General features: G+C 46.6%; 1 protein-coding gene across 5 annotated transcripts in view; it reads left to right on the top strand.

Annotated features, from left to right (window-relative positions):
* LOC116951048 (protein FAM149B1-like) overlaps positions 1 to 27,914 on the top strand; it is a 61,071-nt gene that overhangs the window by 7,073 nt on the left and 26,084 nt on the right. For 2 of the 5 annotated variants that reach the window (XM_032969399.2, XM_032969397.2), the window contains exons 1-2: positions 2,972 to 3,669; positions 26,964 to 27,077. In XM_032969399.2, the coding sequence (XP_032825290.1) occupies positions 2,972 to 3,669; positions 26,964 to 27,077 (812 nt within the window). Of the gene's footprint in view, positions 1 to 2,971; positions 3,670 to 21,385; positions 23,582 to 26,963; positions 27,078 to 27,914 lie in introns of those variants that run through there. The other 3 variants (XM_032969402.2, XM_032969401.2, XM_032969400.2) reach the window with 3 other exon arrangements.

Below are 27,914 nucleotides of genomic sequence, written 5' to 3'. Positions count from 1 at the left end.
TTGTCTTTTTATGCCAATTTTTACGAAAAAAATTACAATTTTCTCATAGCCAACAATGGGGGAAATCACCAAGGCAAATATGCCTTTGGCCAGTCCAAGACCATGAGGGTAGCAGAGAAGAAGGGGCAAGAGGGGAGTGGCTGCTTTTTTGTTGAGTATTATAAATTTTACTTTGCTAACCTTTCGGCGTTATTGTGAATTCATGCATTTAGTAATAGTTCATGGTGTTTCTCATTGTGTGCAGGAGACGTGTGTTTTACATTCGAGAGGGTTTTTTGGGTTAGATCGTGTAAATATGTGTCGTTAAACCCTCCACCACCCGAAAGCCAATTAGTAAGGTTTGTCACATACACAGATACATGCCAATTCGTTACTAGTATAGCACACCGGTGTGTTGGAGAGTAAACCCACAACATTTACAATTCGAGTACCATGTTTTGCCAATAATTACAACCAGCCCTCATCAGGCGACAGCCAGAATTGTCGGGTGGTGGCGGGTTTAACGACACTTTTATATTCACGCAATCTAACCCAAAAAATAATCGTGTGGATAATATTGAATACGCGTTTAACGTGTTGTTATACGGCGCGGCTGTATTGGTGGTTATACCAGCACGGCCCACAAGGAGTCGCTGGACCATTATCACGAGTCCGGATCTATTGAAGAATCCCCTTCTTGCTATTAACTCGTATTTTTGCCGCCTCGTCCGTGATTGCTCCTCATTTGTCTCAGTTTGACAGTTTTGTTCACACCATTAGCCTAAATGTAACAGGTTGTCAAGTGCGTATACTTTGCATGAACTGTAAATGATCGGTTCTCACAAAAACACAGATTCAATGCATGCATTGAATGGGCAAGAATTGGCCGTAATCGATGTATCGTTGCAGATCTTGTGACATCCTTCTGCACGGGTCCTTCTCGTGCAGTCCTGCTAACAGCGTGACATTGAGGCTGGTCACCTTGTTTCATGCAACATTACGTTGAAGAAGCAAATGGATTTAATGGGCCAGGAATAAACATTAATTTCTGCGCAGTCTTTCAAGCTGTGTTACGTGAATGGCATCGATGACCCTCGTAGCTTAGTCTACTCGAGCGTTTGCTTGGCTCTGGGATGTAAAAACTGTATTTGTGGTTATGTACCTAATGCGATGTGTACCTCGCATGACTCAATCGCGTCGAGGGGATATGATTCGAGCCATTCAATATGGCCCTACACGCGTAATATTCTGCAATAAAGAGGTAGCTATGCTGGGCAGTGTGTCGAATTCCAGCGATCTTGTGGCTTGGGAGCAGGGTTGGTGGACCGTGAACATTTTTGGGAAACTACAAAACCCCCCAGGCTGTGGGGTGGTCAGGCGATTATAGTGCAGCAAGAGTGTTCATGAAACTCGGTGCAAAATTATTTCCCATTATCACCTCGCGGGTTTTCTCCTGGTGTTTCGGCCTCCCTGTCTCCCACGCAAAAAACGAATACAACCAAAAAGGACTTGACGTAACATCCTACGGACATCTGACCAGAGTGGAAGAATAACCCAAGTTACCCTCTCGAGGGGCTTCTTCGAGAGAGGAGTTATCTGGCGCTTCCTCTAGCGGAGGCCCCTCTACCGGCAAGCGGCGTGAGCTGGTCAATGGCTGGCCGCATATCTGCCCTTGCCAAATGCAGGACCCTCCTGAAAACGTATTGAGACTCAGCGAGGCTTTCCTGGATATAAATAAAGAATTAAGAGCGGTGATGTGTCGCCGCAACACTTGATTTATTACGTAATTCAATGCGTACATAAGGTGAATTAGCTGCAAAGGCTCGCGTTGAATTTGACATTTTCCACAGACCAGTCGTTGCCTTCCCTGTCTCACTGGAAACAAATAGGTGCTGAGTATGGTGGATCTCTTCCCAGTAACAAGTGCTGTTTGTGTTTGCCTTAGCAACACACCAGGCACGGAGAGGGAGTGAGCCAGAGCTCAGGGGGCACACACGCAGAAGAGCGCGACTGCCAGCGATTGTGCTGGGCCTGCTATCAGGCAGACGCTGCTGTTTGCGCTGTACAACTTTGTGTTTGTGTTCGTAAATTAAACATTAACCCCGCTTGGGTTGCTTGTCTCATGCCAGCCTGGTTTTTTTTTCTTTCCTCCCCGAGCGTCAAACACGGGCGAAAGCGAGAGGGGAGAGCGCTCGCGACGACTGAGCCCGCCCGCCCGCTCGCCCGCATGGCTGCCTGGCTGATTAATGAGTTGTTTTAAAAGGATCGGGTTCACCTTGGTCATTTTCCGTCAGTCGCAAGAGTGGAAACATCATCCTGATCCTGTCAACGGGGTACAGCATTGCGGATGTCTCTTGCGCACGCCTGTGGCATAGCATGCTGAGCTCTGTTTTCTCGTGCTATGGTTGAATAACAAGAGGACCTTGTGGCAGTTTGCTGTAGGATTACAAAACAGCGGCGGCGGACGAGGGGAAAAGTCTTATTTATTAACCTATAATGCTGCGTCAACTTCACTGCTGCATCGCAAGAAAAGGGCCTCTGTGACGAGCGTGTCAAGATGCAAGACGTGTCCGCTGTGGTTGATGCGAGTCTCTAGTTTGAAGTTTCGTGATTTGTTTCTGTTGCTGAAATTGGGATCTCTAAGTAAAAATGGTGTTAACTATTTAACAATAATAATATGTTCAAAATAGTGTCTTTGGAATAAAGTATGTATTAAAAAAAACGCTTAATATTGTCTACCGCTAACACCATCTGTTGGATTTGTAAAGTGCCTCAATGCAACCAATCTCAATAGTCATACAAATTAGTACAAGATTGAGAGTAATCATAGACACCGGCATAGGACAGCTTTTCTTGTTTTTATTATAATTATACAAGTTAGGATACAATTAGCGAGAACAAGCCATAACTGTCGCAGATAGTAAACACAACACGCACTCGGTGCATAATTGCAATTGGCGCGGTGCCGACAGATCGTCGCACGTCGGGCAATATGAAGCTGAACTCTCTTGGCTTCTTCGACATCGGCTCGTTCTTCGGGAAGATCTTCAAATCGCCACCCCAGCAGAATGCGACCGGAAAGAGCGGCAAGCCCAGCGTGGGCCCTCCTCCTCCGGCGCCATCCCTCTCCGACTCATCTCCGGGCCTCTCATCGGCGCTATCCGCCAAGGGCATTTTCGGCCGAGCGCCTGCACGGCAGTCGTCCGCCAAGCAGCTCGCGGCGCCGGGTGGCTCGCAGGCAGCGGCCGGCTCCCCGATCGCCGCACGGCTCGGCACTATGGACCAACTGCATGGCGCCGGCAGCAGCAGCAGCCCATCGAGCAGCCCATCGCAGATCAGCACAGCGGGGATCATCGCCAGTGGTGGCGGCAGCCCGTCAATGGTGTGGCCGGCGTCGGGCGCCAACACTGTGTCGACTTTGTCGCCGGCCGCCGCGTCACAGCACCAGCAGCAGAGGTTGTCGCCGAGGTTCGCGCGCCCGGCGAGTGTGGGGGCCCGTGCCGAGGCACACGGGGGCTCGGACCGCTTCCTGGTGACGGTGGGGATCGGCAGGGCCCCCCCTCTACCGGTGCCGCCGTACGGTCTGCCCGACATCCATGAGGAGGACTTCCTGCCGCGAATGTACGAGCAACAGCATCATCAGCAGCAGCAGCAGCAACAGCATCAGCAGCAGCGGCACATACACGACAGGTCAGGCAACCCTATGACATGCTGTGTATGCCGATAGGTGTGGGAACGAACGGGCAAGGGGGACGCCTTTCTCCTGTCCACCTTTTGTGTGCAAGCCATACGCTGTGTCCTCTCAATCAATTGCCTCCATTGGTCTCCTTGGTTGCTTGGCATGGGTGCCCATAGCTACTTCGTGTTCGGCCCCTTGTCAATACACTGCTGAATGACGGCCACCCCACGTGGTGTTGGGCATGTGGCGTTGTTTGGCCATACTTCACTGCGATGGTCAGTGCGGGTTAAAGGCGGACGTTACTCAGGAGCGGTTCAGATATTGCTCGTTACTCATGTTAGCCACGACTGGGAATTTAAATCTATTCGACCACTGTGCCACCACTCAATCGACCCCCCGCCCCCCGATAGCCACTTTCCCCCTGCAAACCTAAAAATCATTCCCACGCGCCTATGTATATCTGTTAAATGCGAAAACGCCCACTTGAATGTTTTTGTACAGAAACGCGCATTCATAATTTTAAGTTCATTCATTGTGAATGGATCTACAGTGAGGGGAAAAAGTATTTGATCCCCTGCTGATTTTGTACGTTGGCCCACTGACAAAGAAATGATCAGTCTATAATTTTAATGGTAGGTTTATTTGAACAGTGAGATACAGAATAACAACAAAAAAATCCGGAAAAACGCATGTCAAAAATGTTATAAATTGATTTGCATTTTAATGAGGGCAATAAGTATTTGACCCCTCTGCAAAACATGACTTAGTACTTGGTGGCAAAACCCTTGTTGGCAATCACAGAGGTCAGACGTTTCTTTCTAGTTTGCCACCAGGTTTGCACACATCTCAGGAGGGATTTTGTCCCACTCCTCTTTGCAGATCTTCTCCAAGTCATTAAGGTTTCGGGGCTGACGTTTGGCAACTCGAACCTTCAGCTCCCTCCACAGATTTTCTATGGGATTAAGGTCTGGAGACTTGCTAGGCCGCTCCAGGACCTTGATGTGCTTCTTCTTGAGCCACTCCTTTGTTGCCTTGGCCGTGTGTTTTGGGTCATTGTCATGCTGGAATACCCATCCACGACCCATTTTCAATGCCCTGGCTGAGGCTCTCACCCAAGATTTGACGGTACATGGCCCCGTCCATCGTCCCTTTGATGCGGTGAAGTTGTCCTGTCCCCTTAGCAGAAGAACACCCCCAAAGCATAATGTTTTCACCTCCATGTTTGACGGTGGGGATGATGTTCTTGGGGTCATAGGCAGCATTCCTCCTCCAAACACGGCGAGTTGAGTTGATGCCAAAGAGCTCCATTTTGGTCTCATATGACCACAACACCTTCACCCAGTTGTCCTCTGAATCATTCAGATGTTCATTGGCAAACTTAAGACGGGCATGTATATGTGCTTTCTTGAGCAGGGGGACCTTGCGGGCGCTGCAGGATTTCAGCCCTTCACGGCGTAGTGTGTTACCAATTGTTTTCTTGGTGACTATGGTCCCAGCTGCCTTGAGATCATTGACAAGATCCTCCCGTGTAGTTCTGGGCTGATTCGTCACCGTTCTCATGATCATTGCAACTCCACGAGGTGAGATCTTGCATGGAGCCCCAGGCCAAGGGAGATTGACAGTTCTTTTGTGTTTCTTCCATTTGCGAATAATCGCACCAACTGTTGTCACCTTCTCGCCAAGCTGCTTGGCAATGGTCTTGTAGCCCATTCCAGCCTTGTGTAGGTCTACAATCTTGTCCCTGACATCCTTGGAGAGCTCTTTGGTCTTGGCCATGGTGGAGAGTTTGGAATCTAATTGATTGATTGCTTCTGAGATTAGGAGCACACTCTTAAAGGGAGTGCTCCTAATCTCAGCCTGTTACCTGTATAAAAGACACCTGGGAGTCATAAATCGTTCCGATTAAGAGGGGGTCAAATACTTATTTCCCTCATTAAAATGCAAATCAATTTATAACATTTTTGACATGCGTTTTTCTGGATTTTCTTGTCATTCTGTCTCTCACTGTTCAAATAAACCTACCATTAAAATTATAGACTGATCATTTCTTTGTCAGTGGGCAAACGTACAAAATCAGCAAGGGATCAAATACTTTTTTCCCTCACTGTATCCAGTCCCACTCGTCGGAGCAGTGGGAGATCTCAAATTGTTACATTGGAAGCAAACAAAATTTACACTTAAATTGCATGGTACATTTTGTATGTTTGTGGATATGAAGACATTGTGGATGATTTAGAAAAGTATTTTGCCAGTCAAAATAAAATTGGTAAAAAATAGTTTTTCAATGCACACAACTTTATTTGCACTCAAAAGTAGAAAAAATATTCATTTGACCCTATAATTGATCAAATTTGATGTGCTGAACATAAGTGGGTGGCTTGCATAAAGCAAATTAAACAAATCGGAAGGAAACCACCCACTTATATTCTGCAAATCAAATTTGATTAATTCTGGGGTCAAAGTAATGTATTTCTACTTTTGAGTGCAAATAAAAGTGTGTGCATTGAAAAACTAGGATTTTACCTCTTTTTTCCGTGAAAACTTTTTACTATTTAACGACTTTTATTCCACCAGGTAAGGCCAACTAGAGCCATACAGTATAGCTCTTTTTCAGAAGCAACCTGGACACATGATGGCTCAATGAAGTGGCTTATCATGTGGAAATGTATCAGAGCCAAATATTCAAAGCACATGTTTCTAAATGTGGGGGAGAAACCAGAGGACCCGGAAAAAAATCCACGCGACCATGGGCAAAACATGATAACTCCGAATATACATGTGTCAGTGTCAGGATCGAACCCACAACCTCATGTACACCAGGCAAGGTAGTTAACTGTTAAGAACAGCAGCTCTATAACCTTCACCGCCTATGAACAAATCACCTGGACTTGGAATGCAGCCGTTCTGGTTGGACTTCAAAATCCATGCACATATTGAGCCTGGACAGTGCCTGGATGGGTGCCCACCATGCACAAACAGGTTTTCATAGGGCTGCGGGGAGCCACGTGTTTAAGTCCAGTTGTATTATACTTCAAAGCTGCCCACCTTTACCAATCCGCACTGACCAGCCGGGGTGACGTAAGGTCAAACGGCCTCCACAACCAGCTCGGCATGGGGAGGCCCTCATCCAGCGGTGGATTGACAAAAGATCTATGTGCTTCTGTGGGCATTGTGCGGCGCTCATCTCCACCAGTGGAAATTCCACATTCCCATGGTAGGGACCAGCTTTAACAACCACTGACGACTTCGCATTAATTGGTACCTATTTTATGACCCTGTAGAGGTGGCAATGATGGCTTTCCTAGGTTAACCATTGACCCTACAATAAACGAAAGCATGCACATTGCTATACAATAACAGTCTACGTAATGAAAGGTTGATAGCACGAAGGACGGCGATTATAATTAGAATAACGATCTTCGATTGAAAAGTAGCGAATTGACATTTATAACAAGGTGATACGTATAAAGTGTTTCATTGGCATATTTGTGATCATTAATTACTGTATGGAAGACGGTAAGACGCATATACTGTAGACTGGAATGCTGTATAAATGCTCGCATATGCACAGCAGTGCATATCGCGACACCATATTCAAAGTGCACAGATTTTGCACTTTAATTTAAAGTATTTATATCAACAAACATCATTAGAAAATGTTAGCAATCAAAATAGGGATAGCATTGCGGCATTTAATTTTAAAACATGATCACAATTCTCACCTGCTCGCTCAACTTGAGCATAACCATGTTGCCCTCAGCGCATCGGAACGGGCATCGCAAAGCAAACGATAATATTACTTATTAAGATTATATCTATAAATTATTTTGGCAATAGCAAGAGTAGTCATTATTATTGTAAGCGTTGATCTCGTGCTAAGAGGGAACCACAGCGGCCGCTACGGCGCCATGCCGAGTGGCGATATAAGCGCCGCTTTCATTGGTCAGAGGCTCCCGAACAGCTGCTCTGATTGGACGAGACGATTGCCCTCATAGCTGGGCGTGACCATTCCAGATTTCAAAAAAGTGGGAGGGGAGGCCAAATGTAGGGGTATTAAAATTAAGTTAAAAAAATAAGAATAGCCCAGGATCGGCGGTACCTGGACCGGTTTTAATTTTTTTAATGAAATCTTGAATTGCCACGCGAGACGAGTGTGTGTCGAAAATTTCAGCTCGTTAGGCTTCGTAGATCCGAAGATATTAAGCGTCAAAAATTTGAAAGAATATAAACGGACAACACGGCAAGTTCAATAGAGTGTATAAAAACTAAGAAATATAATCATCTTTAAGTTGTACTTGTTTTAAAGCCACGTGTTTTCGTACAACCGCTGAATCCTACTCGCGCGACATAGTTCTGTTCATTCAATCGCATTATATTAATTTTGCATGCGCGTTATATAAAAATGTGTTCCCCAATACATTAATCGCGTTATATCCTATTGGCGTTATGAAAACACGCGCCGTTATAGGAGAACGACCGTACTTGACCCCATTCAAATCAGTGTGGGTCGGTGAAGGTGAATATAATTGACTTTGGAGCTTAATACAGTTACAGCAAAGGATTTTATTTCCCTCCCATCAGCTGACAACGTAGCCCTGCAGTAGCCTACAGCACCTGTGTGTGTGTGTGTTTTTACGCATGGTGTTGGTCATCCATCCACGCACTATCCGGGCTCAAACCTCAGGCCTCCTAGATCCGATGAGATCAAACACACTCTTGAGTGATTTGGTAAGAGGCTCGTAACACGCGAAAGTAAATTTGTACAAGCTTACTTACGGCACATCGCTTAAGGGGAATATGCACAGAAGGGTTACACACTGGGCACTTGTACCTATAGTTAAGAATCTTCGGCGAGGCATTACTCTTTAACCACTACTACCATGCCCATTTATACCAGCAGCATGCTTGACAACAGCACAGACGATTGACGGATTCGCGTGTGGTGGGGTAAAGTGTGGGTACCCGCACCATCTTCCAAAGACGCCTGCTCAAGAGTAGGCCAAAATAACCGCTTAGTGGAGGGGAAGCGGTGGGATCTTTAGTGCTCCCATCTACTGGAGGCACTTCCACCAGCAGTGGTGTGAGCAAGCAACAGCAATGCTGCACCTTTACTTTGTCACTCGGAGGCCCGAATGTTATTGGCAGGAGCAGCCACGCGTGAACAATGTGGCTGGCGCTTAAAAAATAAGGCGGCGGCGGCCCGTTGCAAATTGTAGGGGATTGGCAGTCGCTTAGCGATGCGTGTGACGTTTCTAAAAACCCGGCGACCTGAAGTGCTGGAGTAATGCGAGGATGGTGCAGATTTAACCTGTGTACCCTGATCCGACTTACACGCGTAATCCCCTCAGTCCCAAAATTCTTACAAAAAGGTAATTGAATTCTTTAGCTCAATACCCATACACACACACACTTTAGTAACTTTAGGGGTTTTTTTGCTTTAAGTAGCCTCATCATTGTTGGGCAACTGCTAAAGGGATCCATTAAAAGGCCCTCTGCTTTAAAAACACACAAATAACGAGCCTTAGAATAAAAGGGCTCTGCAGCGAGCATGACTCCCTTCGTGAAACCTGCCGGCCTATTTGCCTTGCTCCCCAATAAAGTGTGATTTGTTTTAACGGTGCTGATAAAGGTTAAACAAGTCTGTGCTTGCAAGTCCTGCGGTCGATGCCCAGAGTTGTTCTTGTTTATTTAAAACGAAGCGTTTCCCTTTGGGGGCTCCACCAGGCTGTCGGTCTGTGTTGTGGTCGGCCGTGGCTGGCGTGGCGTTGGTGTGTTGATGTTTGGCGTCAGTGTTTGGCGTAGCATTGGTGGTTGGGTGGCTTTGGCGAGCAATCGTGGCTCTCATGGTGATGGGAACGCAACACGTATTTTCATGGCACCCCATCAGCCCGTGTCACGACTTCACCGCGTCGAGCCAGCGTTGGGATAGGCGGATCTGTCCGTTGGCAAGTGTGATACGACATCGTGAAACAACAAGCGCTCCCCCCCCCCCCCGAGTGAAAATATAAATGAAATAACGAACGATTCAGTGGGTTGAGGTGTTGATATGAGATCGCTCATTGGGTATATCATTCAGCAAGGAGGTTCAGAATAAATATAGGAAGAAACCCTACATTATTAAATAGTTCCAAATAACCGTATATGTGTACTGTATTATGTGTTTAGCGGTGGTTTTAAACTCGGTGACCCGAGTTTGATTCCCAAACGTGGCTAACATCAGTGGCGAGTAATATCTGAATCGGTCCTGGCCACCCCCTGCCCCTTCACCAACTCGCACGGACCGGCGTGGTGAAATGTGAAATAGAACGACATTGCCAATACAGCATGGCGAGGCCTTCGCTCAGGAGTGGATTGACAAAGAGCAGTACAGTATATAGGAAACCATCAGCATCGATGTGTTCACCCGCTCAAGCAAGCACTGGGCAGTGCTCATCACTGTTCACAATCCTTAGCCTCAAGTCCGACCTCAGTACATTACGCATTGTTGTGAACGCAGTTCAGTACAACGCCACGTATCCACCTATACCTCGGTCGCCAGCGAGTCGGAGATGCTACGTGGTTCTGTGCAAGTGCGTTTATTAAGAACCATGACAGATATTTTGACGAGAGAATTCTACTCATTTATAATCGTTTGTCACGTGAAATTGTCAGAGAAACGCACCGATAACAGCAGACTATTAGAGTCAGTCATTTCTCCATGGGATGCATAACCGAATAGACAATAATTTTGTACTCTAAAAAAATGACGTGTGCACCTTTGGATACCTGCTCCTAATTGCAGTGCAAGTGGGGAAAAGCTCTCCTAACGTGTAGCAATTCTTACATAATAATTAAGGTTCCTATATAAATCCATGCTTGGAGGCTGGATGTGAACCTGCGCATTGTAAAGGAGACCCACACCGCTTAATATACCATCACCAATTGTTGCTTGATTCGTGCCAAACACAAGCAGACGATACTCCTTCACTTATCTGTACGTCGTTAGAATCACAAAACCATTCCAAAACGACCAATAGCGTTATATACAGTGAGGGGAAAAAGTATTTGATCCCCTGCTGATTTTGTACGTTTGCCCACTGACAAAGAAATGATCAGTCTATAATTTTAATGGTAGGTTTATTTGAACAGTGAGAGACAGAATAACCACAACAAAAATCCAGAAAAACACATGTCAAAAATGTTATAAATTGATTTGCATTTTAATGAGGGAAATAAGTATTTGACCCCTCTGCAAAACATAACTTAGTACTTGGTGGCAAAACCCTTGTTGGCAATCACAGAGGTCAGACGTTTCTTGTAGTTGGCCACCAGGTTTGCACACATCTCAGGAGGGATTTTGTCCCACTCCTCTTTGCAGATCTTCTCCAAGTCATTAAGGTTTCGAGGCTGACGTTTGGCAACTCGAACCTTCAGCTCCCTCCACAGATTTTCTATGGAATTAAGGTCTGGAGACTGGCTAGGCCACTCCAGGACCTTAATGTGCTTATTTTTGAGCCACTCCTTTGTTGCCTTGACGGTGTGTTTTGGGTCATTGTCATGCTGGAATACCCATCCACGACCCATTTTCAATGCCTGGCTGAGGCAAGGAGGTTCTCACCCAAGATTTGACGGTACATGGCCCCGTCCATCGTCCCTTTGATGCGGTGAAGTTGTCCTGTCCCCTTAGCAGAAAAACACCCCCAAAGCATAATGTTTCCACCTCCATGTTTGACGTTGGGGATGGTGTTCTTGGGGTCATAGGCAGCATTCCTTCTCCAAACACGGCGAGTTTAGTTGATGCCAAAGAGCTCCATTTTGGTCTCATCTGACCACAACACTTTCACCCAGTTGTCCTCTGAATCATTCAGATGTTCATTGGCAAACTTCAGACGGGCATGTATATGTGCTTTCTTGAGCAGGGGGACCTTGTGAGTGCTGCAGGATTTCAGTCCTTCACGGCGTAGTTTGTTACCAATTGTTTTCTTGGTGACTATGGTCCCAGCTGCCTTGAGATCATTGACAAGATCCTCCCGTGTAATTGTGGGCTGATTCCTCACCGTTCTCATGATCATTGCAACTCCACGAGGTGAGATCTTGCATGGAGCCCCAGGCCGAGGGAGATTGACAGTTATTTTGTGTTTCTTCCATTTGCGAATAATCGCACCAACTGTTGTCACCTTCTCATCAAGTTGCTTGGCAATGGTCTTGTAGCCCATTCCAGCCTTGTGTAGGTCTACAATCTTGTCCCTGACATCCTTGGAGAGCTCTTTGGTCTTGGCCATGGTGGAGAGTTTGGAATCTGATTGATTGATTGCTTGCTTCTGTGGACAGCTGTCTTTTATACAGGTAACAAGCTGAGATTAGGAGCACTCCCTTTAAGAGTGTGCTCCTAATCTCAGCTCGTTACCTGTATAAAAGACACCTGAGAGCCAGAAATCTTTCTGATTGAGAGGGGGTAAAATACTGATTTCCCTCATTAAAATGCAAATCAATTTATAACATTTTTGACATGCGTTTTTCTGGATTTTCTTGTTATTATGTCTCTCAATGTTCAAATAAACCTACCATTAAAATCATAGACTGATCATTTCTTTGTCAGTGGGCAAACGTACAAAATCAGCAGGGGATCAAATACTTGTTTCCCTCACTGTAGACCCATGTGTAACGAATGTCACCATAACAGTCATAATAATTTACTGCCCTGTATCAGGTCACTGCTAAATAGAGGACTCCCCCATCCACATCAACCTTGGTGGTATGTTTGACCATACTTCACTGCACTGGTCAATGTGGGTTAGAAAAGTGGGACCCATAGCCAACATCACCCACCATGTATGTTAGCCGTAGCTGAGAATTGAGCTCATGTTGCCGAGTTCATAGTGCGATTCGCTAACCACTGCACGCTGCTCATAATTAGAATTAAATATTTTAAAAAGTAAGTAGTTTGTTGAAGCTAAACGACCTTTATGCATACTGTCATAATGGTGTTAAATCTGACATAACCAAAGCTGTTGCCTTATTTGTACTAAAGGTTTATGTCAAAGTGCCATGGCATATCAGGAACATAAATAGACCAAGACCTTATAGCTCACTAAAACCGTATTTGCAAATGAGGCACAATAACAAAGATACAGATTTAAACACGGTTTACTATATGTTATAAGTAAATGAATATAAGAGTGATTTTTTTAAATACTAGCCCAAAGTTTCTCCATAAAACATTTATGCGTTGCATAACTCATGATAGGTTGTGTATAAAAGGAAGCATTTCACAACAGCCGTGTGCTGCTGGAATAACCTATATGTAATGATGAACGGCATATTAATTCCCTTCGCACAAATTAAGAGCTCACAAGTACAGCTCATTCCAAAGATCAGTCCGTTTTCCCCCCCATATCTCACGGTCAGCATGTGCCCTTATCACCAAATATATGTGAACAGCGATGCATGCGAGTGATAAACAGACGTAGGAATATCCCATCGTTATTTTATTGCATCGATGGGCGACAAATCCCAGTTTAAAATTGGTGAACGATGAAAGGCTCCGTTACATGCGGGTGGGCGGGACGCCCAATCTCAATTCTCGCCGACTCTGCTCTGGTGACCGTGGCACCTATGACCTCTGGAGTAGATCCCGCTGGGAAAGTTTGTTTTGAGGTCGTCGCCTCGCTGTGATCATTTGAAACGTAGGGGACAACGGGTTTTGCTGAATCACCTCGCTTGTTTTAGGTCTGCAGGTGAAAGTGTGGCCATGAAGGGGGACCCAGTGCTGTGTGCCTGAGTGCTTCCTTCGTGAATGCGTGCGTGCGTGTGTCTGAGTGGGGGAGCGGTAGTGTAGTTGTTAGCGCGCTGCGCTACGAACCCGGCGACCCGAGTTCGAATCCCGCTCACGGTCAACACCAGTGACGATTATCTGAACTCATCCTAGGCCTCCCGTGAGGTCACCTCGGCCTCAAAAAATTACTACCGTGCGATGTGTAAACATCGCCACTGGGGAGACAAAGGTGCCCAGTCGTGGTCCTAGCCACACCAACCACTCTTCATGGGTGCATGCTAACAGCACTTGATCCAACAGTCTCTGTAGGCTACCCTCTAACGTAGTGTTATTCATTTGTATGGTGAGTGGTGGCGTAGTGTTTAACATGCTGCAATACGATCCCTATGAAGCAGATTAGATTCCCACCCATGTACAACACCAGTGGCAAATGGAATCGGAACCTGGTGGTGGCCTCCACTCGGTTGACTTCAAACAATCATACTTGGCAATCATAAAAAATGGGGACACTAAAGCAGCCAGGCATAGTGCTGGCCGCATCAATCCCTTGTGCACCATGCACCGTCCTTTGTGTAGGTGCTTGTCCAAGTACTGTACTCATCCCTTCCAAGTTGTATGGAACCATTGTCTCGTGTGTTATTCCGGAGTACTGTACAGGTTTTCCTCGCGTTATGCGGGTTCGGTTTTGCGCGATTTTGCGTGCATTGTGGCGATCCTATTTCTATCCATAATTCGTTATATGCGCTGATTGCACTATGCGGTCGGACTTCGGACAACATTGTTTGTGAACTGTGTACACTACTTGGCAGGCAGCTGTCTACTACTCCGTAAAGCAAGGGAAGCCTGTAATATGTTTTAGTTTTACAGTGCACAGTGGTAGCGTGTTTTCCACTTATTGCATAGGGTCAAGATTCGAATCCTGAGTCCACCTTGGGGGAAGGCCAGGACTGGTTCAAATATTCGCTGTCACTGTTATTGGTAGTGAGCAGGAATCGAATCCCAAGTCGCCAGGTTCGTACCGCAGTGCGCTAACCACTATGCTATGTACACAAAGACAAATACCACAATTTTAGCCTTGACACACTGTTAAAGTGAGCGCTGTTAGCGAGCACCTATGAAGGCCGGCACGGCATACGAGGGGGCGGGTGGTCAGCACCACGCTCGGCCGCTTTCGTCTCCAGTGGTAATGTGTGCACATCGTACCAGGTACTCATATGAGGCTGAGTCAACCTCGGAGAGACCCAACACTCATTCAGATAATCGTCACTTGTGTTGGCCATAGGCGGGAATCGAACTTGGCTCGGTGGGCTTGTCGCTCAGCTCGCTAACCACTTACGCGCACACACATGCGCGCATGCGAACACACACCAGCTCAGAGCTCCACATTCGGCGTCCCCCGTCCTCGGTCCGTGCGCCCGGGCGTGCCGCTTATTGTGGCAGATCATTTTCACGAAGCACGCCCCGCCAGTCGTAACGTGACAAGTGCGCCGGGGAGAGCGTGCGCTTGATGGGATCTGTCAACACGGCTGCCCACTCGTGGGAAACGGGCACACACGGAGAGAGAAACAACACCCATCTCACTGTATGAGTTATTTGCGTTTGATAAATATAATTCATGAGTGCACTTGAAATTTGGCTTCTCCACGTACACAACATTGTGTGTGCGAACCCAGCGACTCGGGTTCAATTCCCACTCACGGCCACTACCAGTGATTATCTGAACTGGTCCTGGGCCTCCCCGAGGCCAACTCGGCCTCAATTGAGTACCTGGTGCAGTGTGTAAACTTTGCCATGTGGGAGACAAAGGTGGCCGGGCGTGGTGCTGGCCAACCCCCCACACCCTCGTGTGCCATGCAGCACTTGCCCCAGCAGTTTGTTAAGATTACATGGGGATTTTTTTTATCTTTGTGATCTGTGTGCCAAAGGTTGGCACAGTGGGGAGCACAGATGGTGTATCTGTCAGTCATCGGTGGCGATAGGGTAGCCTCAGTGCCTGGTACGCAGGAGGTTGTGGGTTCGATCCCGACTCCGACACCTGTATATTTGGAGTTTGTATGTTCTCCCCGTAGTTGCGTGGATTTTTCTCTGGGTCGTCCGGGTTTTCTCTCCACATTTAGAAACGTCTGTTTAGAGTATTTGGCTCCTATAAATGTCCACATGATAAGCCACTTCGTTGAGCTATCATTTGTGGCCAGGTCGCTCCTGAAAAAGAGCTACATAGCTCAGTGGGCCTTTCCTGGTAAAAAAAAAATCGTTTAGTTTCTCAGTTAAGCCATCACATCTACGTCTCTCCCTGTGACCTTTTTGCCAGCGAATTTTCACATGGCCTCAGAGTGCAGCTCACCTGGCACCCCTGCAATGGCGATGTCTTCACTTTGTGGCGAAAAAGCAGCCCTGTCTAGATTTTACACCAGCCTTAAATGAGTACGTAGTGCGGTGTGTGAACATCAACACTGGGAAGACAAAGGCGGCCAGGCGTGGTGCTGGTCATACCACCCCTTCGTACACCTAAGCAGGCTTAATAGGTGCTCGGAAACAGCACTTGCGTCAACAGTTTGTATGGCTACGGGGGGCATCTTTAGCTTTGTATTTTGGTATGTGTGTATTTTTGTATATACGTGTGGGTATGTGTTTACATGTGTGCATATGCGTGTGTGTACGTCCTGTGGGGGTTTGTTGCCCCACTGTAGCTATGGAGAAAAGGCCTGTATTGCAGCCGCTACCACTGTTTGTTTATTACGTTGTGCATTCCTTGGCTCCCGTGCAACGTAAAATACCACAATAGTAAACAGCACGTGCAATAACACTGTTCATAATACAATAGCACGTGGTATTCTTGGTTACATTAACACATGCTATCTACAGTTACATGAGAACATGAAATGCACAGGTATATACTAGCATACGCATTGCACAAAGACAAATATTCCCCGTATAGCCATAATCTTTTGGAGCAAGTGCTGTTACCGAGCACCATTTAAAGTGCGGCATGGCACACAAGGGCGTGGGTGGCCAGCACAACGCTCAGCCGCCTTTGTCTTCCTACTAGAAATGTTTACACATTCCACGAGGTACTCATTTGCTCAGGTTGAGTCGGCTTAGGGGAGGCCAAAGGGCTCGTTCAGGTGGTCATCACTGGTTTTGGCCGTGAGTGGGAATCGATTTCGGGTTCTCATGTTTATTCGCGCAGCGCGCTAACCACGACACCAACGCACAGGCCACATTGGCGCTCCCAGTGTACAGATACATTGCACACGTAATGCACGGGTGCATTAGCACAAACAATGCACAGTACAGTAACACCTCTGAGCGTGGAAAGAGCCTTGCTGGTCATGGGGGATTCCAGAATATGGTAAATATTTAAATAAATATGCTGCGGTACATTTTTTTTGCTCATTTTCTTTTTATTCATTTGAACCAATCTACGTGACTTTACCGAAAGACCCAAAGAATATGAATTGCTGCAGTCACGAAAGCTTCAAGTCAAGATTTACATTTGAACTGCATTTCTTTTTAGTAAAACAAATCTAAATTACTTCAAGATTAACGCTTATTAACAATTAACTAATTTACTAAATGTTTGCTATTTAACATTTACAATTGAGTAACGAAGCATCAAGACTGCACAGTTTCATCTCGAGTCGCCCGCCTCCATCCCTGTGAAGCTGACGATGAATGCCCGCGGTTCATTGGATGCAGAAGGGTGAAATGTTTTTTCATGTGCTTGAACAACTTGTCTTGCTTATTTTTTTTTAAATGTAGACGTAGTGTGGATCTATTTTTGCAAAGAGATACCTGAAAACAAAAAAACAATATTGTATTGTGGAAAAAGTGTACAGGAAGAGCCAATGCTGCATTGCATTTATGTCAGTACAACGCGTGGTCCTTAAGCAAATTACAGCCTTCTGTCAATCCACTGCTGAATGAAGGTCTCCCGAAGCCACGTTGGTCAATGGGGCTGTTTGATCATAGTTCACCGTACCTGTCGGTGGGTATAGGTGAAGGGAAGGTATCCAGGACCGGTTCAGATATCGCTGTCCAATGATGGTGGCTGTCGCCCGGAATTGGACTGTTAGGTCGACGGGTTCATAGCACAGTACGTATGTATGTTGAACTTCTTTCGCACCCTACGTAGCCAACCCCATGCTAGATGTAGGTATTTGAAAAATGCATCGTCTTCCTTCACACCGTATGTAGAACTGCTTTTTGTGATTAGTTTGTCCTTCCCCCGCATCTCCGATTAGTACGGTTGGCTACGTATGGTGTGAAAGACGTTCTACATACACACATATGTAGCCAACCGTGCAAATCCAACCCCATAATAGTTGTAGGTATTCCCAAAATGCATCGTCTTACCATGGGTGCCGATGTCTCTTCTAAATGCATCACAGTGCCCGGTATGGACCTGTGGATTCTAATGTGGATTGGTGGGAGAAAACGGAAGTAGGTGAGGGTTGATGCCTTGCAATGGGTGTCTATTTGTTGTTTTAACATCTTAATACCTTTGTTATTGTCAGAAAGGGTAAAAGCCTGTCCTTTATTTTTCATCAGTCAGGGTTTTATCACACCCAGCCACTCAGCCACTGGCTCCGCATTTTAATCAAACCTTGATATTCAACCTTTCACGGCCCAAAAGCCATGCGTGAGAGCTTGCACGACGCCTCCTCAATTATTTCACCAAAGTTGTGCCATGAAATGTATAATTTTGTAAATTGATAAACCGCCCCCCACTCCCCCTCTAATCCGTAGGTCGTATCCTGTTGTGCATTTTGGGTCACACAGCACTGAATGGCTCCGGTGTCGTGTTGCAAATTGCGGCAATCAAGAGCGGTCTTGGCAACTTGGCTCCCATAGCGCCAGCTTGCACGCGGTACCGCCGTCCCTGTGCCAGACTGCCTGTGACTAATTGCCCCTGTAATGTTAGCGGCCGCTTGATGGCTTCGATGGGGTCGATTTGGGGCTCAATGAGGGCTGCAGACGGATGTCGGCGAAGCGGCCAGATGCTGTGCAACAGAGCCGTGCTTGCTCCGACGGCTTCCCAGGTCCATAGTGAGTCGTGACAATGTCTTTTTGAATGTTGATTCGATTCAAGTAAAGCAATACCCTTTGGGGAATTCAATACATTCGTGCTTTAGGTGTGTTTGGGGGTCGCCACGATGGCGAGATGTTAACTGCCTCGCCTGGTATACAGGAGATTGTGGGTTCGATCCCAACCCTGACGATGCCTGTATATTTGGAGTTTGCATGTTCTCCCCGTGGTCACGTGGATTTTTCTCCAGGTCCATTGGGTTTTTTCTCCACATTAAGAGAAACATGCGTTTTTTTTAGTATTTGGCCACGTGATAAATCACTTTGTTGCATCATAATTTATGGCCCAGTCGCTTACAAAATAGAGATATATAGCTCAGTGGGCCTTACTTGGCAAAATAAAAAAAAGTTGAATTTAGGTTATGGTTTGGATTAAATTATTGCCCAATTAGATGAGTTTATATCACTTATAGGTAAATGTGGCACCCTTTGAGACTTTACGTTAAAGGCGTTTATCAATTAAGTTTTGTGATCGTGTTTTAGTGGTGATTATTTGATCATTAACACGCTAATCTCTCACATTAACATAGCCACCTTGGCGCACTCGCCGTGAAGGATGCTCAGCGATCTTGCATTGACATGCTAATTTTTGCCTGGCAGCCCTTTGATTGGTGGAAAGCCCACCACCACCGCCGCGGTCGCTGCCCATCACTTATATTGGCTGCTGACATTTGGGCTATGCCCATTTCAAACCTTTAGAAGCAGTTTGTCTTTAGACGCTAACTCCCCTTTTCCTGATGACGACCGCTTGTGTTGCGATCGAAACATCGTAGTTTTTTGTTATTTTCTTTGAACCTATCTACGTGAATTTACCGAAAGACCCAAAGAATATGATAATTTGATAATCGGAGAGAGTGGTGGCACATTGATTAGTGCACTGCACTGTGAACCCGGCGTACATCAGTGCCGCCGAGTGATATATGCACCGGTCCTGACAACTCCACATCGGCAACCCACACTGACTACTCAAGATATTACTTCCCTAATGTGTGGTCAAGCAAGCCATGAAGGTATGAATGACAAAAGGCCTGTAAATGAATATGATAATGTGAATGACCTAGGTAAAGCTAGTTCATTGTCAATTTGTACGTTTCCTGCGCCTGGTGAGATGCTGCCGTTGCGTGACGCTTTGCACACTGGGCTTCCAGAAGTTGCCGGTTCAACTTCGCAAGTTTATTAAATCTGAAATCCCCTCTGCCTCTTGTCCACACAACAGTATACATGTTTACACCACAATTTGCCGATCGCCTGTGGTGGGGTACAGTGTGGAGAGGGGGGGGGGGGCTACTAAGACTTTTTCCAAGACGTCTGGCCATCGTGGAAGAGTAGGCAAATCACCCTCTACTAGAGGTCCTATCTGCCAGCAGTGGCGTAAGCAATTGCTTACCACCTCTCTCTCGAGGCGCTTCCTCCAGTGGAGGCCCCTCTGCCTCCTGCCCTCACCGGGTGTGAGTAAGCTCCACAGCAAGGGTTGTACCTTGCCTCTACGCAGGTCTATTCTGATATTCGGCTAGCCCTAGTAGTGGGCCAGATGGCGTCGGCGTTGTCTGTGCTATCTCGGCGCTCACGTCCCCGCCCATTGGCACCGACGGACGAGGGTGTTTCTCCGTTGCTAAACAACGCGTCGGGCTTTCGTGAGTACGTGAAAGATAACACGACCCGCGTGTGCCACCAATCAAGCCCTGTCCCTCCCCTCTCCTCATTATAGTGGAGTAGGAGGGGGGAGACCAAGCAAAGATGCCCTTTCAAATAATCAGCTTGTCAAGGTGATAGAGTGGGCCACAGGGATTACAGCCATCGCAGAGTGTGGACAAAGGGATAGAGAGGGCAGTTGAGGTAGCTGCCCTCCTCTCGCCAACATTTTAATCGTAAGGGCAAGTAACATCCTGTGCCCCCCCTCCCCATTAACTTTCATGGCCCCTCTTGGCTACTCCACATGGACCCCAATGGTTATTTGCATGCTGTCCCCCCCCCATTAGCTTCCATGGGCCCCCTTGGCTTCTTTAAATGGGTCCCAATAACTATTGGGACCCATTTGTTCCTACACACCTGTCTCAGGGTTTTGAGAACTTAGACGCCGCATGATGCTTAAGAGTAAAGTATTGTCTTGGGTAGCGAGTTGTCAGTTTCAGCTGAATGCCCAATGCCTGCATGAAATGGCACTCGCATATCACCCGCCACTGATGTTCGCCATGGCCGAGAATGGAACTCAGGTCTTTTAGCTCATCCTGTGGTGCGTTACCCACTGTGCCACCACCCCTGCACCCAAAGCATCATATACACAGACGAAAACCTCACCTCCTGCACAGATAAGAAGAAGTACTTCTAGAGTGTGATGTGTCAGTCTGCATAAACGGTCAGATGGTGGGGTAGTCTTACCGTCGATTTGCAAGGTTTGGGTTCCCTTTTTGAGTGGCTTTGCCACGGCCGATGCTCTACAATGGATGCACCCTACACAGCTGGAGCACACGGTCATCGACAGGCAGAAATCCAAAAACGTCACAGGAGTATCCCAGCAACGCCCTGCGGATTACTTCGCCCGTGTTGCCCGCTATCACCTAATTGCATTTCTGACTGAGCAGCGATAGCTGTGCGTGGTGTCCTTTCCGTTGTTGTGCAACAACGCTGAGCCGTAACGCAGAGTGTTTGTGATGAGGCCCTCCTTCCCTGTGACTCACCGTGCCTACCTGCGTGTAACGCAGGCTTCCCTGCCGGCGTTAATCACAAGTCTATGTGCCATCGGCGAACCCGCTTCTGTGTGGTGGCTGAAATGTTGACGACTGTCCCTGCGTTTTCAGCGATTTTGACTCCCCGACTCCACCCACCTCTTTCTTGATTCCGTTCTCAGCATCTTGTACACATGCCTCCTGAGTTCACTTGTGATTTAGTGCATTGTTTCTTGTATTTCATCATCATCATCAGCCATGGTCAGTCCACTGCTGGATGATGGCATTCCCAAGCTGCCACCACCTCTCACAATTGTGCGATTAAATATTATTACAGAAGACGTCTTCAAGCTGATCCAGTATGCGTCGTTGCCTGATGTCTGCGAAGTTTTCAGTCGCGGGAGAATTGTCACTGTTGGAAGAAGATTACCGTGCTATATTCCCGGTTTTATACACCTTTAGCAGGCCACACATTTACACACAGCTCAGCGTCATCCAGTATAGAGTAGCTCTTGCAGTGACACAAGTGACTGAGCACAATCAAATTATAAACACGGTGATAACGCAAATCAAACGTTTTCCCCACTGATATCCGATTGTTGCGGCTAGGACGCTTATAGTGATGGATAAATATCGGTTGTGGGCTGTGCGGGCTGGCGAGCCTCGTGTGTCTTCCAGAGCCATGAAGAAATGAAGTCGTAGGCCATATGCGCCCCCCACCCTTGCCCTGCCCTTTCGAATGCGTACAAAACCTTTCCATACGCACAGACCTCACCTATAAACCCCATAATTCGCCGGACAAATTGCGGTGCGTGTGATTGTGCGCCCACGCTCTCTCCCACGTGCGGTGCAACACGAGACGTCCGAGGCAGGAGGCGTGCATAGCGACCTCACCGACATATTACAAGATTGTGTGTCCGAAAATTATTTCCGCGCATTAAAATTACATTTTAATAATGCAAAATGTGCCATTGTGCGTCGGTATAATGCCCTCGTCAGTGGCGTGACGGGCGCATTGTATGAAATTGGCGCTCTCCGCGAGGCCGACACTTTTGACACAAAGCAGAACGCGCGGGACGGGATTAATCGGAGCAGAAGCTGGCACCCAGGCGACAAGGTTGCCTTTGACGGCACGGGAGTCGTGCTCGGCGTATTGCGGTGCTTATTATTATTTAAGTGAGGTTTTAAATGGGTGGGTGTGGTCGTAGTGCCGTGCGCGTCGCTCACGCACGCTGGGGTAGATCTGCGTTGAAGCCACGTGTTGAGCAGTTAAGAGCGGACCTGTGCACTGTTGGGACTGTAGACTGATCAACCGATGAATTCGGCTCTTGTAGGACGTAAAGCTCTGTCTAATTTAGTATCTCTCTGTGTGGTGCAGTGTGATGTATGTTCTGCGTCTACACATAATTACATTTCAGCTTAACCTGCTGGGATGCAGAAATGTGATATTGAATAAAAATATAACTAATTTACCCAGGACAAAAATAATCTGATTTTTATACGACAGATACGATATAATGTAATTTCATCACAAACATCAGTTGCTTGTCGCTGCAACACGCTATCCAAGGGAAAAAATAAAAAAATATCAATTTTATCTAAAGATTGCAATATCAGTCTGAAAAATACATTTTCAACCGAATACATTATTCCACGATATCCTCATTACAGAGTTTATCATTTGTTTTCAATCATTCGGAGAGACAATCATACAAGTTGTAAAAATGTAAGCAAAGCCCGTTCACAGAGAAAGCTTCACCATGATGCACGTGGTCGGTGAATGCCTCTGAAAGACCAAGCGTCTGTGCGTCTGCATGCGGAGGGGCGACGTCGCAAGTGCCTTTGCCGCTCAATTGGCTCCGCACCTCCCGTCAGAACCGTCTGTGAGAAGGGCGACTGAAAACAAACGATTCCGCGCTCCGGAGCAAGGGGCATCCCTTGAAGGACAAACGCCTCGAATAAATAAAAGGGGACGGCAGCAAGCGATAAGAAGCAACAACGCAAGAACCAGCGGCTGCCGCTTCGCTATTGTCCCGATGAAGAATAGCGGCCGAGCGTGGCATCGCAGCTTTGCGGAGGCTTCTTAGCTGCGAAGGGCGTAGACGGAGGAGAGGCGGTGGCGGAGAGAGAGAGAGGAGGCGGCGGCGGCGGCGGCAACGACAAGGGGTATTTCCCCCGGCGGCGCGCGCGTCATGCGTGCCCACGCCATCCCCTGCAGGTGGATGATGGTGATCGGGTGAGTGACGCCTCGGGGCCACGGTAACCCCCGGGTGTCCCGGGCAAGAGCAACGGCATCGGCAGTTGCCTCCGTTGTGACGCACCCACGCGCGTGCCACGAGCGTCCGGGGACATTGAAGGATGCTCCTGGGGTGTGATGAGCAGCGTCTCTTGCCTGCGGTCCTGCCTGCTCCGCTGGTTAGTTCCACCAGCCCGACTACGGCAGTCACGCGGGGGTGCTGCACTCGTTGGGCTGGTGCTTGGACGTGCCACGACTGCGATCGCGCGTCCTGATCTCGTTTGCCGCCCCCCCCCCCTTGCAAGGTGGCGCCAGCCCCGTTATTACGCTCGCCACAGAATGGCACGATTTCACATCTGTGAAATTGAATTTCAGATCGCGTGGTGGTTTGTTTTGTTTTGTTATCTCAACAGTCCTTGAGGGTCGTCTAAATTTTGGCTGCGTTGTTCACAACTGAGAAGCTTTTGAGCTTGGCAGCTTGCGTTGTATTGCGTTATGATCACGCGGCATGCTTTATCCTTGATGTACAATGTAACAGTTGGCATGTTATTGTGTGACGCTAACTACTTGTCGGTTTCGCTTGCGCGCGTTTCGTTTAGCTGCGGAATGTGTAAGCTGCAGCTGATTGCAGATGTAAGCCTATTTGAAATGAATGGAGGGAAATTCAGACTGTGATGCTGTTTTAGGTTGGTGCGTCACTTGCAGATTCAGTGGAATCGCTTTTGGGTTTGCTCACATCCTTCATGCTCATTCTTCATTGACTAAGATGAATTTTGCTAAACTTTTGAGTGGTAAACTGAGCCATGGGTTCAAAAGTGCATGCGGTGAAAATGAATTGGTCCTGGTCTGTCAACATTCATTCTCAAGCCGCGATAGATGCATGCGGCACCGGGTTCCATCACTTGGGAGTACGTACTACACACACTGCGTAATTAAACAACACGTTCATAACAATGATAGAATTTTCACAAAAGCAGTTAATTTCCAATCTTATTGTCGCATCATTTTTTTAAACCAATGCAACACGAATAATAATTATGGAAATATCGATTCATACAAATATTATTTGGGCCAATGTCCAAACATTGCGTGTTATATATATTTCTTTCTTTTCGAGGTAGATTTTTGTCGTTAAATATTTATTGTTCGGCAATGTTTAGGAAGCCTTGAAAAAGTGCCCTTTTGATTAATCACCTTATTACTTTGTTATAATTACATTGGAGAATTCTTGCATGTATGTACGCATACAAATATTATTTAAACCAGACAATACCTGTTTTGATATAATACATCTCTTTGTTAGAAATGTATGGATAAATACAATTGCAAGTGTACAGGGTTACAGCATCTTTTACAAAACTATGATGTCGACCAAGTTAACACAATCCATATGATACGAAATACAGTAAAACCTTGGATTGCGAGCATAATTCGTTCCGGAAACCTGTTTGTAATCCAAAGCACTCGTATATCAGTTGTGATCACGTCACGCTCGGCAGTACAACGCGTATACGTACTGCTCGTATTGCAAGACCCTCGCTCGTTTATCAAATTCATTTTTATTTAAAATGTTTGCTCGTCTTGCAAAACACTCACAGACCAAGTTACTCGCAATCCAAGGTTTTACTGTATACACAGTCGGTCCTATGGTAACGAAATTACGGCATTGTACAACAACTAATGAACACAACACATTTGTCAATAACACATATACTAATGATGCCTGTAAATGTCAATAGCACATTGACGCATGTGAATTTGCTATTTTGTGCCTGTGCACCACTGGCAATGCAGTATCACAGTGTTTTCGTTTAATATTCACAATAGTAAACTAGAACATCACATGGGCTGTACTGCCATCTAAATCTATACCCAGCAAGTTAGTGTGACATATAAAACACTAAGTTAAAGGTCACCTTTTGGCCAATTGCCCTTCTTCGTGGCACGGTTAAAAAAAAGATGCCATGAAGAAGGGCCATTGCCCAAAACCTCGGTCATTATATTAATTTATTTTAAGGCTGTGTTAGGTTTTGTTATTTGTGCTTGTGCACCACTGCCATTGCAGTATCACCAATATATATTTGATTAAAGGCGGTCCATATTTAACTCAAGGCTAAATCAAACCTAGAATGTGGCGCTACAAGGTACAGAACTTTACTTTTGTCCAATTCATCATAAAATATTCACGATCTGCCGTGTCCTTCAAACACGATTTAAAGGAATTAAAAACATATACTTTGAATGTCGACCTGATAAAAAAAAAATCTTAATTATAAGAGAGTTGTGCATTCCTCACTCATGGGAAGCCAGAATTTTTTTTCTCATTTATTAATACTCGGCTCGGTGCAGCTGCATGGTCGTTCACCGTGGAGTGAAAGCGGCCCGCGGCGGGCATTGTGAGTTGGGAATTATGGCTGTGAAAGGCCTGAATGACGCATGTAAATTCGACCTTTTCGGGGGGGGAGGGGGGGCGGAAGGGAAGGAATCTCCGCTTTGTTCGGAGAGACAGGCGTCGGAAATTTGCAGCTTCTTGGCCCAAAATTCAGCCACGGAGTTACAGCGCCAACCTTTCCCAGGTCTCAGTTTTCGCGGACTGCATGTGAATCGAGGGCATCTTTTGAATCCACACACGGGGCAGCAGAAAAAAGTGTCCAAGACAGCAGCATCAGCATCCTTTTTTTTGTAAGTCCTAGGTCGCCTGGCCAGAAAGCCACATCTCATTGCTCAGAAAATGCTGTGTGTATTTGGTGTTTGGGCATGCAGCCATCACCGACCCCAGGCCATAATTTCTCATGGGATATTTTCCGGGATCGCCCAACCCCGAGCACACTGGAACCCTGTTGGCGTCGTGAGGGATCGCGATGGCTTGGCGAGGCCTTCATTCAGCAGTGGATTGATGATGGCAGACCGAATGTTGATGATGCTTCACAACTTTTTGAAACTAGAATATATTGAATTTCGATTTAAAGCGTTCGTGACTGCAAGGATTCATCGTCTTTGGTTCGTTCGGTGAAGTCACGTAGAATGTTTCAAGACTTTAAGCGATTACCGGAAAGCGACAAACACAAATCTATTGCAGAGACACCCAGTGCATGTCTCAGCAGGATAAGGTTTAATAACAACCCTGACGCCTGCATATTTGGAGTTTGCATGTTTTTTGTCCAGGTCCTCCGGTGTTTCTCTCCACATTTAGAAACATGCTTTTAGAGTAATTGGCTGCGATAAATTTCCACGTGTTAAGCTACTTTGTTGAACTATCATTTGTGGCCAGGTCGCTTCTGAAAACGAGTTATACAGCACAGTGGGCCTTGCCTTGGTATACATGTTGAACATCTTTCACGCCGTACGTAGCCAATCGTGCTAATTTGAGGTGGGGGCTTACCTGGCGAAATAAAAAAAATAGTATAAGACAAGTCGCGGTTTTCTTTACCAGTCATCCCCTGGGAAAGCGAGTTGGCCTGTTAACCCACAGTCTGTGTGTTTCAGACCAATGCCCTTCTCACATCGGACTCCCACGGCTCATTGCAATTGAGTGCCGCCCACTGTTGTTTTTTTGCGTAGCCGGGGGTTGGCACGCGGTGGGGTGGACCAACCGCCCCTGCCAGAGCCGGCTGGGAATGCCCTGCCCCTCGCCTTCAGCCAGCACATGCAGCATGCCATCTCTGCGTACAACCGGTACGCTGCGCATCTCACGACCGTGCATGTAACGTACGTATGTTGGAACTTCTTTCGCAACGTACGTAACCAACCGTGTTGGGGAAGGACAAATGATAAAGACAACCATGAACGACATTGTAGGAGATGGCGAGATGCAACAGCTACCGTGCTGTGTAATTCACGTAAATGCCTGTTGCACTGAATCAAACCATACCAAGTCTGACTTTTAAAATCAAGTAGGATTGATTACAAGGAGAGTATACATAAACTACAGACATCTCTGAAAAACAGCTTCATAGCTCATCCTATTTCTCCAGGATAAATACAAATTCTGAAACATACCAATTTGTATTAATTACAAAAAGATGTTTTTGTGGGGCCCTTTGCCCACCCTTAAATCTCGTGCAGAGTGGTAAAGGATATCCAGTCATCATACTCGCAACACCACATTGGCATTAATAAAAAAAATATCAAACACATTGGCCAATAACCCTGTCGCCTTGAGAGTAAAAATATATATTTGGTGACGTTTTGGGCAACGGGGCCCTCCTTCATAGCGTATAAATAGAGAATCCAGAGAGAGTGGGACAATACGAGTTGGAGACTGCACTTTGCACCATGTGACCTGATGAGAATTACATTTTGTAATGTTTCCTAATGGACAGTTTCAAATAATTACACGTGAACACTTGACCTATTAATAGTAAATGAGTAACAGACGAAACCTTCAGTATTCAAAATGTATGACCCAATTACTACAAATTATGGCTGTTAACCCTTTCCCGTTCTGAGACATCTGCAAGTTGCAGGGTGGATCCCGTCCACCGCCGAACCTCTGAACGGCCAAGCGGTCAG

Source organism: Petromyzon marinus, chromosome 41, assembly GCF_048934315.1.
Source record: "Petromyzon marinus isolate PM22_M1 ecotype Great Lakes invasive population chromosome 41, UKy_Petmar_22M1.pri1.0, whole genome shotgun sequence".
Classification (NCBI taxonomy): domain Eukaryota; kingdom Metazoa; phylum Chordata; class Hyperoartia; order Petromyzontiformes; family Petromyzontidae; genus Petromyzon; species Petromyzon marinus.
The sequence above is the reverse complement of the archived record's forward strand: the minus strand, read 5'-3'. Positions and strand labels throughout refer to the sequence as shown.